The sequence below is a fragment of the Notothenia rossii genome (genome assembly GCF_949606895.1).
Source record: "Notothenia rossii genome assembly, chromosome: 12".
In the NCBI taxonomy this organism is placed as follows: Eukaryota; Metazoa; Chordata; class Actinopteri; order Perciformes; family Nototheniidae; genus Notothenia; species Notothenia rossii.
Window position 1 is genome coordinate 2,879,450 of NC_136911.1, and position 16,640 is coordinate 2,896,089.

Sequence of the window (16,640 nt, forward strand, 5' to 3'; positions counted from 1 at the left end):
AAGAGAATAACTTTGTGTTGAACCTACAGACTTTAGGAAAAATAGGTTTAAGGCACTTGTGAAGCATAATACCCATATTTTGATTATGTAATTACTAATGCATGAAGCTATAACCGGATCCAAATCACTGCCTCAGCTTTCACAGTTCTATACATCAACATTCAGACCTACAAAATAAAACACTTCAGAGATCAGCAAATAAACTAAATGTATAACATCACTCTGCTCGCTGTACAAGATATTTTTACTTTGTTACAATAATGAACAGACTAACCATATGAAAGCAGACGGGGTCATCCTGGGTAAAAATAAATGCTTACTATGTTGTAAAAAATATTATACATACATAACGTACTTGCACACATCTATACACATTATCTCCTTAGATGCTCCAGTAGGTGCATACGTCGTGTATACATATTTAGCGTGTAGGGCTAACAGGCAGGGTTACATCACACTCATGATTGACCTTTTTAAATCCTCTGTCCTGGGTCTATGATTCTTCCATTTACAGATGACGTTCGGTTTACTTGGTCTTAGTACAGGGTTAAGCAAAGCACATTTTCAAAACAGTATTTTTAGTTCTTTATTCTACTCATAAGAAGATTCTTTGTTAGATGTAGAAATGGATGAATTAGTTTCTGGGTGACAGCTGCTCCTTTGGTCCTGACTTGGTTCACATGTACTTGTTGAGCCAGTCGAGCATGTCGCCTCTGGCCTCCAGGATTTGGGGTTTGTCCTCAGGGTTGATGTCTTCTCTCTTTCTGTGGACGAAGCCGTGCGTCTGACCCGGGAAGATCTTCACCTGGTGATCCACCGTGCACTTCTCCTTCAGCTTCGCTTCAAGCACACTCACCTGAGGAGAGAAGGGATGCAAGCACAGGTTCTAAATGTGGTTACACAGCAGAGATTCTTGCTTTATAAAGTAAAGATATCTACCGTACTTTATATTGAATGTGCCTCTGATTTGATGCTACATAGGGTCGCAAAGGGGCGGAACATTTCTGGAAAGTTTCCATGGGAAGTTAAGCTGGGGAATTTTGGAAATATTCGATGCAAAATTAAACAAATGTTCTTTTTTTTTTAAGTTGAACAGAACAAGTTTTAATTATTTTATTGAACAATTACTTGTTTCATTGAAAAACGAAAACAGGAATGTGGAGTTAAATATTACTCATCCCCCCCCCAACCCCACTCATTCAAAAAAAAATGAACAAAAATGCACCCCCCCATCCAAAAACCACCACAAAGTCCCATTCAAAATGTTTCATAAAAAGAGCCCTTCTCTCTCCAATATGTTCCATTAAACATGCAAATCTTCCTTCAAGCAATCCTCTGCATTTTGGCTAAACCCTTTCAGTCAACGGGCTCTCCCTGGGCCTCATCAACATCACACTCTGAGTCTTCCTCTTCAGTGTCACTGTCCAGCCTTGTTGAGGATGGCTCTGTGTCCGGCTCAAAGAGCCTTAGGTTTGCCCGAATGCCAACCAGTTTTTCCACTCTCACAATTTTGAGCCTGTTGCGAACCTTTGTGTGGTCTCAATAGCCATGCAGTCAGCAGTGTGCTATGGCATGGATATTCAAGTGTACTTGAATGGCATCTGTTTGTTTTAGTCAAGATTATGCTAAAATGTACTTTCCCCAACTATATTTAAGTTCCCTATGAAGAGCCAACCTTCAATTTAGAAAATTCCGAGTTAATTCTCGTGGAAAGTTTCCATCTTTGAAAATTCCCGGAATTTTGCAACCCTAATGCTACAGTACCAGAATGAATAACCAGCAGAGAGGGCAAAAGTACACACATCCTTTGCTCAAGTAGAAGTAAAAAAAGTTTTAAAAAACTCTGTTAAAAGTAGAAGTAACTTCTTTACTCAAGTAAAAGTTACCCATAACTTTGTGTCCTTTGGAAAAATACTTCACCCTAATTTGCTTTATTCACTGTTCCATGTCTGATATGTGTAATATGTAATGGAAAGCGCTTTGAGCATTTGGATAAGTGCTCTAATGAATGTAATGAAACGCAGATTAAAACTAAAGTAAAAGTATTTGTGTTCAAAATGTAAGAAATAAAAGAAAAAAGTAAGTATTTGTACTCCACTACTTCCCACCTCTGATATCCAGAATACCATCAGTATTGTCCTAAAACAAGACTAACATTATTATATTTTACACGTTACAAAGTATATTCATAAAGTTCCTAAACCTGGTCCAGTGGGATAACGTGATCGTTCTCTGCGAAGATGAAGAGCGTGGGAAACTTCAGATCGTACCGGTCCTCTCTTTCCCGGACGATCCCTGCAGTGTCACATGATCCATTAAAACAGATCATTATCATGAACCAACACAATATTTTTAAAATCACATTGTGTGAAATGTAGAGACTTTATGGACTTTAAAACAACACAATTATTGCAAATGATTGAGTACACAATAGGATGCAACAAAGATGAGTACATTTTTGAATCTTTGAAAATGAAGCACACATGTAAAAGTGAGGAATGAACAGAATTGTGGATATACATTTTGTTTGGGACTTTTAGGAATATATAATACATCAATGTTTTCATGTTCAGTGTGTGAATCTAAAAGGAATTGTAAAAAATAATGAATGTCAAAATGCTAGGATCAACAGGCAGTCACCTTTATCAGTTAGTAACTTGCTTTGGTTTGTCACTCCTTCAAAAGTAATGACAAATGATCTTTTATATGTTTATTTGAGTTATATCAAATCGCAAATCAACTAAACTAATGCAATTTGTAAACCGCAATCAAACTGTAATGTGTTTTTATGAATAAGGGTTGCAAATAAATGACAGTTTAATGGTAATTAGGAGGAGCAGATGTTTCCACATGGGGACATATATTGATTTAAATGAACACTAGCGTTGACTTACCGTAGACGGACACTCCAGCTTTGAGCTCTGGGTACTTTAGAGCGAGGTGATGAGTGGAGGACCCCCCCCAGCAGAAACCCACCGCTCCGATATGTTTGACCCCACACTTCTCCTTCAGGAACCGCAGCACTGCATCCACCTCTCTGAGAAGGAACCATGAGGACCGAGATGTAATAGAACGATTGCATACAAGAAAAAAAAGATTGTTGATTTCCACGTCATGTCTCCTCCATAATGAGTGCAAAGGGGGGGAATGTTATAAAACCATGTGGAATAAAAGTAATCAAGGTGATAATAAGCTTTGAGTTTACTTGTTAATGTTGGATGGATTTTTTTCTTCAAACCACTCCTGAAATTTGGACCAGTCCTTGGAAGGACTCCACGGCTCCTTCCCAACGAAAAGGTCTGGACACACAGCGCTGCAGGAGAAAACAAAGACAGAAGCTTGAGAACATGTTTAACTGTCCTGTACTTTTACTCAGAAAGGACTCACTCTTTTTTTATATTGTACATTATATTGATTATACTCACATGCAGAGCTGGCAAAAGTACAAACATCCTTTACTCAAGTAGAAGTACAGATACTGGTGTTTAAAAATACTCTGGTGAAAGTAGAAGTACTGATTAAACTTCTTTACTCAAGTAAAAGTAAAGAACTTTGAAATGTACTTCAGTAAAAAGTACCCATAACTAGCAGCTGTTTTAAAGAGTACCTGACCTCCCTTTATATTAATAGAACAATAATGTCATTGTTAGCTAATGAATGTTTCCATGGTGACCAACGGCAACATGACAACGTTTTCATTGGTCCCTCTTCTTTAGAGAAGACCAGGAAATGATGGATACACGGATCGTGTTCAAATCAATAGGCACGCAATGACTCTAGATAATAATGATCACGCCACCAAACACACATTCAGACTAAAGGAACCAGCCTGTTTGGAAAATGAGAGAAGTAGAAAGTACAGGTATTTGTCTTCAAAGTGTAAGAAGTAGAAAGTACAGGTATTTGAGTTCAACATGTAAGAAGTAGAAAGTACAGGTATTTGAGTTCAACATGTAAGAAGTAGAAAGTACAGGTATTTGTGTTCAACATGTAAGAAGTAGAAAGTTCAGGTATTTGTGTTCAACATGTAAGAACTAGAAAGTACAGGTATTTGTGTTCAACATGTAAGAAGTAGAAAGTACAGGTATTAGAGTTCAACATGTGAGAAGTAGAAAGTACAGGTATTTGAGTTCAACATGTAAGAAGTAGAAAGTACAGGTATTTGAGTTCAACATGTGAGAAGTAGAAAGTACAGGTATTTGTGTTCAACATGTGAGAAGTAGAAAGTACAGGTATTTGTGTTCAACATGTAAGAAGTAGAAAGTACAGGTATTTGTGTTCAACATGTAAGAAGTAGAAAGTACAGGTATTTGTGTTCAACATGTAAGAAGTAGAAAGTACAGGTATTTGTGTTCAACATGTAAGAAGTAGAAAGTACAGGTATTTGTGTTCAACATGTAAGAAGTAGAAAGTTCAGGTATTTGTGTTCAACATGTAAGAAGTAGAAAGTACAGGTATTTGTGTTCAACATGTAAGAAGTAGAAAGTACAGGTATTTGTGTTCAACATGTAAGAAGTAGAAAGTACAGGTATTTGTGTTCAAAATGTAACAAGTCAAAGTAAAAAGTAAACAGAAAAATAAGTAGTGGAGTAAAGTACTGATACCGGAAAAATGTGCTTGAGTACAGTAACGCAGTATTTGTACTGCACTACTTCCCACCTCTGCTCACATGTATCCGTTGTCAGCCAGCAGGTCAGCGATGTATCTGGTGTTTGGAAGCTGCCACCCAAAGATGTCCTGAATGACGATGATGGCTTTGTCAGATGGAGCGGATGGTTTTACTAAATAAGCTCCGATGTGCTCGATCTTGACCTCCAGCCCGAGACCCCCGTACTCCATCCGGTCCCCGAGGTCACAGGGGCACGGCCGCGCTTCATTCGCCATCTGCTGACAGAAAGGTCTCTATTTTGGTGCATAATCTCCTGAATTAAACTGATATGAGCTGTGCTTAATGTGACTAAACTGTGGTAAGATACTTATAGATTCAAAGATTCAAGGCTTTTATTGTCATTCGTACATAAGCTGCAGTGTAGAAATGGCAATGAAATTCCTCTGACCTGAGCTCCTCCAACAATGCAATAAAATACAAAATAAAAAGTAGTGCAAAAAAAAGTCTATATATATAGTCCTATAGAGGTTCGATAATATCAATAATTTTGAAGACAAAATGTAGAAAAAGGGTTGTTTTTTCCTCTGTAAAAGTATCAAAACATTATGAAAAATAGTCTTTTTTTGTCAATCTCATGAATTTTGTATTCAATCATGTATATTCGTTGAAGTCCAACTTCACCATTATGTTTCTAATAAAGAAATGAAGCTTTATATTAAGACCATAACTTAACTAACTGTGTAAAGTTTTCTTTCATTGTATTCTGTTTTTTCTCCCAGCATATTGATATTTGGCTATGTATTGTTTATTTAAATGCAAGTACTTAATTGTTCAATTCAATCAACTTTTTATTAGATTAAATAAACAATCAGCTGACAGGCAGGAGCAGAAACTCAGACAGAAAGTCAGCTGGACAGGGAGAAGTATATTAGGGTCACTTTTGGTAAAACTGTCATAGTGCTCCGACCTAAGGTTCACTTCAACATGAATATAACATTTCGTAACACAGTGACTCAGCATTTTTGACATTTTTGCACAAATATCCCCTCTGCTCAAACAGAGTTTCAAAATGTAAGGTTCATGTGTAAATCAGGGTGCATATGTCAGACACTTACCGTATTGTTTTCCTGATGTTTCGGTAAAAGAGGAAACAATCTGAAGGACTTTTCTTTGCGGCGAGAGTCCGAGTATGATCCAAGTCAAGTCCATACGTCAAAGAATGGAATTCCTGCTAAACCCTTCAAAATAAAAGCCGAAAGGTGCATTTAATTGTATCTTCTCATGTCATTAATAACAGTGCAATATATACCTGGCTGCTAAATCCCCAGAACTGTTACAGGATGTGTATTTTGGAAATTGTGTAACCTTTTTTTTTTTTTTTTAACTTTAATACTTTTGTGTGCATGCTTCTAACATTAAGCTAACGTAAATGTCCCCTCTGTGGGACTAATAATAAAGGTATTCTGATTCTGATTCTGAATGTGTGTGTGTTATAATTAGGGTTGCAACATTCCGGGAATTTTCAAAGATGGAAACTTTCCATGAGAATTCACGGGAATAAACTGGGCATTTTCTGAATTGAAGGTTGGCTCTTCATAGGGAATTTAAATATAGTTGGGGAAAGTACATTTTAGCATAATCTTGACTAAAACAAACAGATGCCAATCATGCCATTCAAGTACACTTGAATATCCATGCCATTATTCCTCAAGCACATGCACATAGCACACTGCTTACTGCATGGCTATTGAGACCACACCCCCTACAGGCACTCTGCATTCCTCCATCACATGCACGGACGATTTCTAGAAGACTGGACCACACTTTTGAGCCCAAAGCACAAGACTATTGAAGCCACCCACACATTTGAGCCTGTGGACTACACAAAGTGAAGTAAGTTTTGAAGATATTATGGGGTAGCCTAATATGTATTTTTTTGTTTAAATTGCAAATATTGCATACAAATGTATTAATCTAGTTCAGGGGTGTCTAACTCAATTTCATCGCGGGCCACATTCGCATAAAGGTTGGGCGTCATTTCCACTGGGGACAGGGGGAACATGTCCACCCCACTTTTCAAAATCCAGTTTGTGTCCCCCCCACTTTTCAAATGTGTTTATTTGTATTTGTTTACGCAAGCGGTCATCGTCACGGAGGAGCGTCTGTGTGTGTGTGGCACGAGCGCATTTTGTGTGAGAGACAGAGAGAGAGACAGAGAGTGAGAGACAGAGAGAGAGAGAGAGAGAGAGAGAGAGAGAGAGAGAGAGAGAGAGAGAGAGAGAGAGAGACAGACAGACGAGAGACGAGAGACAGAGAGAGTTACGGGGGTTGTTGTTAGCATCTGGTGCTAGCTCGGAGCTAACGGAGATTAGAAGCTGTTTCAACAATAAGGAGAGGGAGAATCCTCTCCTGTCGGACTGAGAGGCTGAGATAACGTCAGTTTAGGTGAGTTAAAGGACTCTCTGAACGATTAGATTGTAAACTTTAGTCTAAGTTATCTCAGTGGGTCTCAAACGGTTCGGTCATCTATGTAAACAGATATCTCCATCTATTTAATTTAGTTGTTCAAAATAAGTTAAGAAATCATTTCAATGTCAGCAAAAAATAATTACAATGTCAGTACAAAATTAAAAACACAGTTTAAAAGGGGAGTGATTAGTAAAATATGCATACATAAAAAGAAAGAATGCAGACTAGGTAAGATAAAGATAGGAGAGAGGAGTATATCAAACATATATTGTGAACATATTCTAATGGTTTTTCGATTATTTAAATATATAGCCTACAGTTCTGTTTCATATGAGTGTTGAGTGATGTATCCATAAATCTCTTAATTTGTGCACCAGATTGATGCCTTTAACTTCAATTTAAAGAAACAAATCTTCCCCTAGAGGATATAGGTCATCACAAATAAAACAGGCTCACATGGATAGGATACTAGATAAATCTGCACACTCATTATATACACTACACATTTTTCTTGGATTTTTTAACACCATAGTGCCTAATATAGTTGTAGAAGGGCAGGAAATTGAATTAAATCGAGAACAATGTTTCATTGCGGAGGACCCCCTGTTTTGTGTCCCCCCCACTTCTCAAACCAAAGTCAAAGGGCCGGTTGTAACTATATACATATATAATATATCAAATAATGTATTATATTACATTAATGCCTCTGAATTTGATTATTATTGGATAGGATAATAACTTAGTAATTAACAGTGTTGGGCAATTACTTCCAAAATGTAATACATGACATATGACTTATTACAGTTGTTACATTACAATATTACTTTCTCTGAAATGTAATGAGTTACACTACTTTTATATTACTTTTGAGTTACTTTCACCAAAATAACCGAAAAATAATGGCTAGGTATTTTAAATGCTAAAATGTAGTTTAGTGCAGCAACTGTGTATGCCCTTAAGGCTACTGACAACTTTTATTACAAGGCTTAGTTGAATACTCGATTCTGATTGGTCAATTCTGTTGCTAGGGAGGATCAAGAAAGAGAAAGTAAAAGAGGGTAAAAGACGTCAGATAAATGAACAGAAGAAGACAGACAAGAAGTCAACACTAACAGGAACACGGTATGGGCTCTGCAGTGTTTAAGGACTTGTTAGTGGATCAGAAACTATGAACAGAGTTGGACAGTGCTGCCGTAAAGTTGTTGTTGTTGCCTCGGTTCCGTTGTGGAAGTTGGAACGGAGTTTTTTTTTTTTCTTAGCAGAAGAAATACGATCATTTTAAGTCAATAAAATCATTTCAATTCATATTGGGAGTCGATTCCTTAGTTTGTTTAGTATCTGGTCATGTAATAAGCGGGATAATGTGCAGCGACTTGGTCATTATGGGGAAAAGAACACCCTTCAGAAGTTCAGGCTCATCAAGATCAGCCTGACTGATTACGTAACCAGGTTTACTAATCTACCGGCACACAATTCTCTGGTGTCGGAATGTCTGTCTCGCGATGTTAGTGAATTCTTAAAAACAAAACACCATTTAATTCCTTTTTGAAATGAGTTGTAACTGCGTTACTGAGAATTGTAACGGGTAGCATATTACCCAAATGTCATCATTAATGCGTTACATTACTTCGTTACCGCAAAAAGTAATACATTACTGTAACTCCGTTACTTTTGTAACGCGTTACACCCAACACTTTAACTACGTCTGAATGAAAGCAGGGTTGCGGTCGGATAGTTTAAAAATCAGCTCCTAAATTCTAACCCTATCTCATATTCCTTGACCTCTGAGTGAAACGTCACGGGGTTAAGGGATAGTGGATAGGAGAATTCAAAAGGACTTAGGAGAAGAGACTGCGGTACTTTAGAGAATCCGACTGCACTTTCACTATCTGACGTGTTTATGATGAACCAGCGGACGTCATTGTGTGCGTCTGCTGCTGTGGTGAAACTATGGAAACTACAGTGTTCTATACAGTGGACTACTACATGGATGATTAAAATATGTAAGAGTGTGTATGAGTTTGGGAATGAGGGAGTGAGAGAAAAAGAGAGAGAGAAAGAAAGAAAGATTTGAGGCGAAAATAAGAACGAGGGACTAGAGACTCTGCACCGTGCTCTGATGCTGTTGTTTTATGCTTTATGAACGTGGACAACAGAGAAACATATTCTTCATGACCAAAGTTGGAATTGAAATAAAAAAGGAAAGTAACATTTATGCTCATCACCCTCTCCCTCCGGTCCACATTAATACAAATGATCCCAATACGTATGATTGTATGAAAATATCTTAAAATAAATACAAATGTATTTATTATAAACGTTAGTCCATAACATCTATCACTGTATATTTCACTATTCAGACATATTTTAAAAGTTGAACAAACCCCACACAGCTCATTGAAATGTTGACTTTATTTGACAATTTCAGTAAAAACTAACGTTCATATTTCTCTTTTTTATTATAATACTGATGAACGTTCAAAACAACTTACCACATACGTTTTAAAATGCTTAATAAGCACTGTAGCTTTCATGATATAACTTCTCCGTCATAATCGTTTGTTTCCGTGAACGGCCGACTGTTGTGTGACGGCAAATGCTGCGGCTGCAAGGCATTGTGGGGCAGCATTTTCTCCTCTCCTTTCGGTTAGGGAGGTCCAGTGGTTCCTAAGCTAAAGGAGGTTATAAAGGAAGTTTTAAACCTCCTTTCCTTTCATTCTAGAGAATTCGAACGGCACTTATCATGGCTGCCACTGAAGGACTTCCGGGTAATTTCACTCCGTTAGGAAGGTAAAGCTAAATGGACTATTTGACTTCAGCCCAGAAGTCCAGGGCAAATACTTGCAAGTCTCTTCAGTGCGCATGTCAAAAAACGAGATGCATTGTGGGACATGTAGTTTATGGGCAACCTGCTTCTGTAAAGTGGCATGTAACCGTATAATAAACATATTATATTCTTTACAAGCTCTTGCGGGGCCACATAAAATGAAGTTGCGGGCCGTATTTGGCCCCCGGGCCTTGAGTTTGAGACCCCTGATCTAGTTAGATAGCTAGCTGATAAGTTAGATGCTAAATAAGCCATAGCATCACTTCATTTACCATCTATGAGGCACTCTTATAACGATGCTAACTACCTCAAATGTGATGCTGTTTTTTTCTGCCTCCTGCAAGATGTTTTGAAGATCATTCCAGTTGTTTAGCTAGCCTAACTATGTATATATCTCTTCATGCCATTGCATTAGTATTCTTACAAGCTTTTGTCTTATTTTACAGAAAAATGCCACGTGCGCTATCCGATGTGTGGAGACATTTCACACCAGCTAATGTTCAAGGAAAGTCTGTGTATATGTGTAAGTATTGTGATAAGACATATGTGAAGAATGCCACGAAAATGCAGCAGCATATTGCAAAGTGCAATCAAATTCCTCAAGGCCCAACACATGCAGCAGACAGGAGTTCCACTCCAGGGGGAAATGAATCTGTTTCAGCTGTGTCAGAGTCAGATACCCTCTCATCAGCTCCTGGTCCCTCTGGCATCAGAGGATTCTTTGATTTTATGGATGAACCTAGCCAGAGAAAAGCAGATGAGTGTTTCGCTCGTGCAATCTATGCAACTGGCTCACCCCTGATGCTGCCATCCAATGTGTACTGGAACAGGTTTTTGAATGTTCTCCAACCAGCATACACCCCCCCAACCAGACATGCGCTGTCTACTAATTTGCTGGATGAAGAGTTCAACAGAGTGCAAACAAAGGTCAAGCAAACCATTGACAAAGCAGATTGTATTTCAGTCATCTCTGATGGATGGTCAAATATCCGGGGACAAGGAATTATCAACTACATTGTCACCACTCCTCAACCTGTATTCTACAAGAGTGTAGACACAAAGGACAACAGACACACAGGCCAATACATTGCTGATGAGCTGAAAGTGATCATCAATGACCTTGGACCAGAGAAGGTTTTTGCACTGGTCACTGACAATGCAGCCAACATGAAGGTTGCCTGGGCACATGTGGAGGAGACCTACCCTCATATAACGACTATTGGCTGTGCTGCCCATACACTCAATCTTCTCCTAAAAGATATAATGGCACTGAAAACAATGGACACTCTGTACAAGAGAGCGAAGCAAATTGTGAAATATGTGAAGGGCAAACAAGTAGCTTCAGCTACGTATCTGTCGAAGCAAAAGGAAAAGAACATGAGTACTACACTGAAGCTCCCCAGCATCACACGATGGGGTAGTGTTGTCATCATGTATGACAGCCTTCTGGAGGGAAAGGAGTCTCTGCAAGAGATGGCCATATCCCAGACTGCAGCCATGTTGGATGATGTGTTCTGGGAAGGAGTGTCTAGCAGTCTGAAAATCCTCAAACCAATTGCAGCAGCAATAGCGATGATAGAGGGTGATGGTGCCATCTTATCGGATGTCCACTGTCTTTTTGCAGAACTCAAAGAAGAAATCCAGATGGTCCTGCCCACTTCCCTACTACTGGAAGCAGAGGAAACTGCTGTGGTAAAGTCATTGGAAAAGCGGCGGGAGTTCTGCATGAAGCCGGTGCATGCAGCAGCATACATGCTGGACCCAAAATATGACATGGGCATACTTTCTGGGGAAGAGATTAACGGTGCCTACAGGGTCATTACAGCCATGTCTGCCCACCTGGGTCTTGATAAAGGCAAAGTTCTAGGCAGTTTGGCGAAGTATCGAACAAAGCAAGGCCTTTGGGAAGGGGATGGAATCTGGCAGTCATGCCAGCACATATCTGCAGCCACCTGGTGGAAGGGACTTTGTGGATCTGAGGCCCTTGCGCCTGTAGCCTCCATCATCCTCCAAATCCCACCATCATCAGCCGCCTCCGAGCGCAACTGGTCACTGTTTGGGAACACACACACAAAGGTTCGCAACAGGCTCACAAATGTGAGAGTGGAAAAACTGGTTGGCATTCGGGCAAACCTAAGGCTCTTTGAGCCGGACACAGAGCCATCCTCAACAAGGCTGGACAGTGACACTGAAGAGGAAGACTCAGAGTGTGATGTTGATGAGGCCCAGGAAGAGCCCATTGACTGAAAGGGTTTAGCCAAAATGCAGAGGATTGTTTGAAGGAAGATTTGCATGTTTAATGGAACATGTTGGAGAGAGAGGGGCTCTTTTCATTTAACATTTTGAATTGGACTTTGTGTTTTTTTGGATGGGGGGTGCATTTTTGATCATTTTTTAATGAGTGGGGTTGGGGGGGATGAGTAATATTTAACTCACCATTCCTCTTTTCATTCTTCAATGAAACAAATAATTGTTCAATGAAATAATAAAAACTTGTTCTGTGCTTACAAATAAATCTGTTGAAATGTCATGTTTTTTAATTGTATCATTTTGCATGGATGTTTTCTTATAAGATAAGATAAGGTAAAATAGACCTGTGTCAATCCCCGTGGGGAAATTCAGTTGTTTTAGCAGCAACAGGGTGAGGGTGAAAAACAGGACAGCACAGATTCACACAGATAAATACAATAACAAATCAAATAAAAATAAAAATAATTATAATAAAAAAACTATGAAATAAGAAATGAATAAAAAATAAGAATACAAATAAATGTGAGCATATATACATATTTGGTCATATAAACTATGAAACACGAAATTAGTTAAAGTGTAAATGGACATATATACATATAGGGACATATAGATATTAGATATATTAACATGGGTGTGTGGAAACAGTGTGTATTTATGTCCAGTCATAGTTTCACATTGTTGACCCCTTGTTTACAGCCTGCCAGTGTCCCTTGTGTTTGTGTTTCCACTAGGGTTGCAAAATTCCGGGAATTTTCAAAGATGGAAACTTTCCATGGGAATTAACGGGAATTTTCAAAATTGAAGGTTGGCTCTTCATAGGGAACTTAAATATAGTTGGGGAAAGTACATTTTAGCATAATCTTGACTAAAACAAACAGATGCCATTCAAGTACACTTGCATATCCATGCCATAGCACACTGCTTATTGCATGGCTATTGAGACCACACAAAGGGTCGCAACAGGCTCACAAATGTGAGAGTGGAACAACTGGTTGGCATTCGGGCAAACCTAAGGCTCTTTGAGCCTGACTCAGAGCCATCCTCAACAAGGCTGGACAGTGACACTGAAGAGGAAGACTCAGAGTGTGATGTTGATGAGGCCCAGGAAGAGCCCATTGACTGAAAGGGTTTAGCCAAAATGCAGAGGATTGCTTGAATGAAGATTTGCATGTTTAATGGAACATGTTGGAGGGAGAAGGGCTCTTTTCATTTAACATTTTGAATGGGACTTTGTGGAGGGAGAAGGGCTCTTTTCATTTCACATTTTGAATGGGACTTTGTGGGGATTTTTGGATGGGGGGGATGAGTAATATTTAACTCAACATTCCTATTTTCGTTCTTCAATGAAACAAATAATTGTTCAATAAAATAATTAAAACTTGTTCTGTACTTACAAAAAAAAAAAAAACAGTCGAAATGTCATGTTTTTTGTTTAATTTTGCATTGAATATTTCCAAAATTTCCCAGCTTAACTTCCCATGGAAATTTACCGGAAATTATCCACCCCTTTGCAACCCTATAGTTTCCACCCCAGCACACCACGGCAAAGAAGAGGCCACCACAGACTGGTAGAACATCTGCAGCAGCCTCGTGCACACATTGAATGACCTGAGCATCCTCAGGAAGAACAGCTTGCTCTGTCCCTTCCTGAAGAGAGCATCAGTGTTGTCTGACCAGTCCAGTTTATTGTTCAAGTGAACTTTTAGCTGTTCACCACCTCCACATGACAAAACAAAATGTTTATATTTATGCTTGGATATGATACAATTCGATGACATTACCCTCAATTCCCAGTTAGTTCCCATCAATTCCCATAAATCCCATGGAAAGTTTCCAATATGGAATATTTCCAAAATTCCCCAGCTTAACTTCCCATGGAAATGTACTGGAAATGTTCCACGCCTTTGCAACCCTAGTTATAATTAGTTCTTAACTCAAGTCCTAAAGGAGGGTTGAGTATGAAGCGTAGACTGTTTATTTCAAGCACAGAAATAACCTAATAAGTCTTATTGTGTATTTTTACTTTTTCCTTATTTCATGGTTTCCCTGAGACCCTCCTCCCAAAAGGCCCCACTGGGTTTTGAACCCAGGATATCCTGTTTTAGACAGGCGCTTTAACCATCTAACCCACAACCGCAGCCTGATATGGCCCCACTAGAAACCAGTATCTTACTTCTGATATTCTTTAGCACGATGCATATTAGTGCAACTAGACTTTTGTGACTGAATATGTCCAGATATTTGAATTAGGATTTGACTCGATCAAATCAATACGACTGTTTGTTAATTAATAACCTCATTTGCTCCTGTGGGTATTGTAATAACTGTTACATATGTGTAATATGTCATGTAAAGCGCTTTGAGCACCTGGAGAAGCGCTCTAATACATTTTATTTATTTGTATGAATTATTAATTATAGCAGGTAAATTAAGAAAGGGAAACTTTAAAATTAATATTATTTATACACCCTTTCACCAAGAACAGGCTCCATGTTGAATATAGTTGATTTGAATGCTTAATGTAAATATTAATCTTGCATTTGTATTTTAATTGAAAATTCCTTTTAGATGTTTTATTTGTGTTAGTGTTCTTATACATTGCTGTGTATTTTGTGCCATGCTTATACAAAAGTTACATATTGTTGCTTCAACTAATATCCTGCAGATGTCGCTGTTCAACTTTAAGGGATATTTGATTTCTAAAAGAATATTATTTTTGAGCTATTGTCAAGTTAATATCTAGATTTGTTTTTAATTAACCTGTATTGGGTACAACATATAGGACTATCACAATACATACATGTTTTGTGATAAATATATATATATTATTTGTATTCTTGTTTATTTGTGTTTTTACCTTTTTAATTGTATTTTTACTTATTTAATGGTTTGTGAGCAGAGTTGTGTGATTTTTGTATTGTTTTTATTTGTCTGTGCCTTACAAATAAAGCTGTATTGTAATCCGAAGGTATTTACAGATGCATTGTTGACATGTCACATCCTCATTTAGTGCTAAGTTAAATGGTGATATGTATAGGTTAATATAGTTGTTCTCTTCCCCATTCACCTGTAGTATCTCCCATTACAGATTTACAGAGTTTATTTATATAGAACCATTTACTACCCACCTGACTGTTGTTATGGTTTCGCTGTCGTAAAACTGCTGTAAGTCAGACTGTTGTGACAGGAGACGTGACGTTAGCGCGTGCGTTAGCCAGCTCAGCTAGCCGTTTAAAAAACTGTCAGTTGAGCGGAGGATGTAACGTTTATTTTATACAATAAATACAAATACACCGTTAAAATACCAGCGTTAGTTTAGCAGACACCGACTGGATGGGAAGGGAGACACAGGAGGAAATCCCTGGTGTTAAGTCTGTGGGGAAACCATTTTATTTGTCAATGAATCCGTCACATTCTCTCGTCTTGTTAGCTTGATCAAGCTACACGCTAGCTCTGTGTCGTGGATGGGTTCTCCTCACAAGTTACTCCTGGAAGAAACCTAGCGAACATCATGGACACTGCAGAAGAAGGTAAATGACTGTAAAGTGTTTCTTTTCAATGCTTCCCAGCGGGGGGGTTTACTGTGGTTAGCTTCGTAGAGTCGCTTGGCCTGCTAGTGGTTCACTTAGCCGAATAGCATAGCTTAATATGCTGTAGTGGTTCAGGTTAAATCAGGGAAATGACTGTTGTTTTGAATGCACTAAATGCAGGGTGAAGCAACAGTATAATAGAGATTGTAGAAAGGACTAAACGAAACTGGTGATGTCATCAGTCTCGTGGTGTATCAGAATCAACAACAAATGGCAAATACTAAATTCAAAGTTGAGCTGAGAGCTGTGCAGATTTAAAAAGAGGTGGAGAAATGTGCAAGGATTTGGATTGTTAAAAGGAACAAGTTGTATATTGTGCATTCATGTAATGCATCATATTGTTATGGTGTGTATATGTATGTGACCATATTGATGACAAGCCAGTGGAACTAGATGAATGCAAAGTTAGCAGCTTATCTGAATATCAGTCGTTACCTTCAGAGTCCTGAAAGAAACCTGCATATCAACTCAGTCCCTTTACTCTCTGTCGCATCAGCCTGTTGCACTCCTGACACAATTAGACCTGTTTAATTCTGTATATTCATTGTTTTACAAACTGAACACCTCAATACATATATACAATTCACAATATTAATATACATGCATTACATTACTCTGTGTTTACATTGCATATATTACTTGTCATGCTTATAGAAATGTGCTAAATTAGTGTTTACATCTACAAACATAAATTCATTACTTTCATTTTGCATATATTTTCATTTTGGACTGAACCATTTATTGGGATTTATTTGAAATAACAAAATGGACTACAGCTGCAACGATACATTGAAAAGATCACAAACTTACTTTTATTTTGTTTATTTTGAATAGATCCCAAAAAGGCAGATAATGCTGTTCTGAGCGTCTGCTTTGTTCTAAATAATCATCA

At 38.2% G+C, this 16,640-nt stretch overlaps 3 protein-coding genes across 6 annotated transcripts in view; 2 read left to right on the forward strand and 1 right to left on the reverse strand.

The window, feature by feature from the left end:
* Window positions 1-570: 570 nt before the first annotated feature.
* cmbl (carboxymethylenebutenolidase homolog (Pseudomonas)) lies at window positions 571-5,914 on the reverse strand. The gene is made up of 6 exons (XM_079661867.1): window positions 5,725-5,914; window positions 4,670-4,884; window positions 3,206-3,313; window positions 2,895-3,037; window positions 2,204-2,295; window positions 571-856 (listed from the first exon to the last, which is right to left on the reverse strand). Exons 2-6 carry the CDS (start codon window positions 4,882-4,884, stop codon window positions 677-679), a joined length of 738 nt encoding a protein of 245 aa, XP_079517993.1. The 5' UTR covers window positions 5,725-5,914; the 3' UTR covers window positions 571-676.
* Window positions 5,915-8,108: 2,194 nt separating this feature from the next.
* On the forward strand, window positions 8,109-12,563 carry LOC307026508 (zinc finger BED domain-containing protein 4-like). Its single transcript, XM_079661944.1, has 2 exons — window positions 8,109-8,200; window positions 10,352-12,563. The coding sequence occupies exon 2, from the start codon at window positions 10,356-10,358 to the stop codon at window positions 12,150-12,152; it is 1,797 nt and encodes a 598-aa protein (XP_079518070.1). The 5' UTR covers window positions 8,109-8,200; window positions 10,352-10,355; the 3' UTR covers window positions 12,153-12,563.
* A 2,752-nt stretch (window positions 12,564-15,315) lies between these two features.
* The window catches only part of LOC307026378 (E3 ubiquitin-protein ligase MARCHF6-like), a 26,433-nt gene continuing 25,108 nt past the window's right edge, over window positions 15,316-16,640 (forward strand). For all 4 annotated transcript variants that reach the window (XM_079661729.1, XM_079661727.1, XM_079661730.1 and 1 more), the window contains exon 1: window positions 15,316-15,688. In XM_079661729.1, coding sequence (XP_079517855.1) covers window positions 15,670-15,688 — 19 coding nt within the window. In that variant the 5' untranslated portion in view covers window positions 15,316-15,669. The remainder of the gene's footprint in view (window positions 15,689-16,640) is intronic.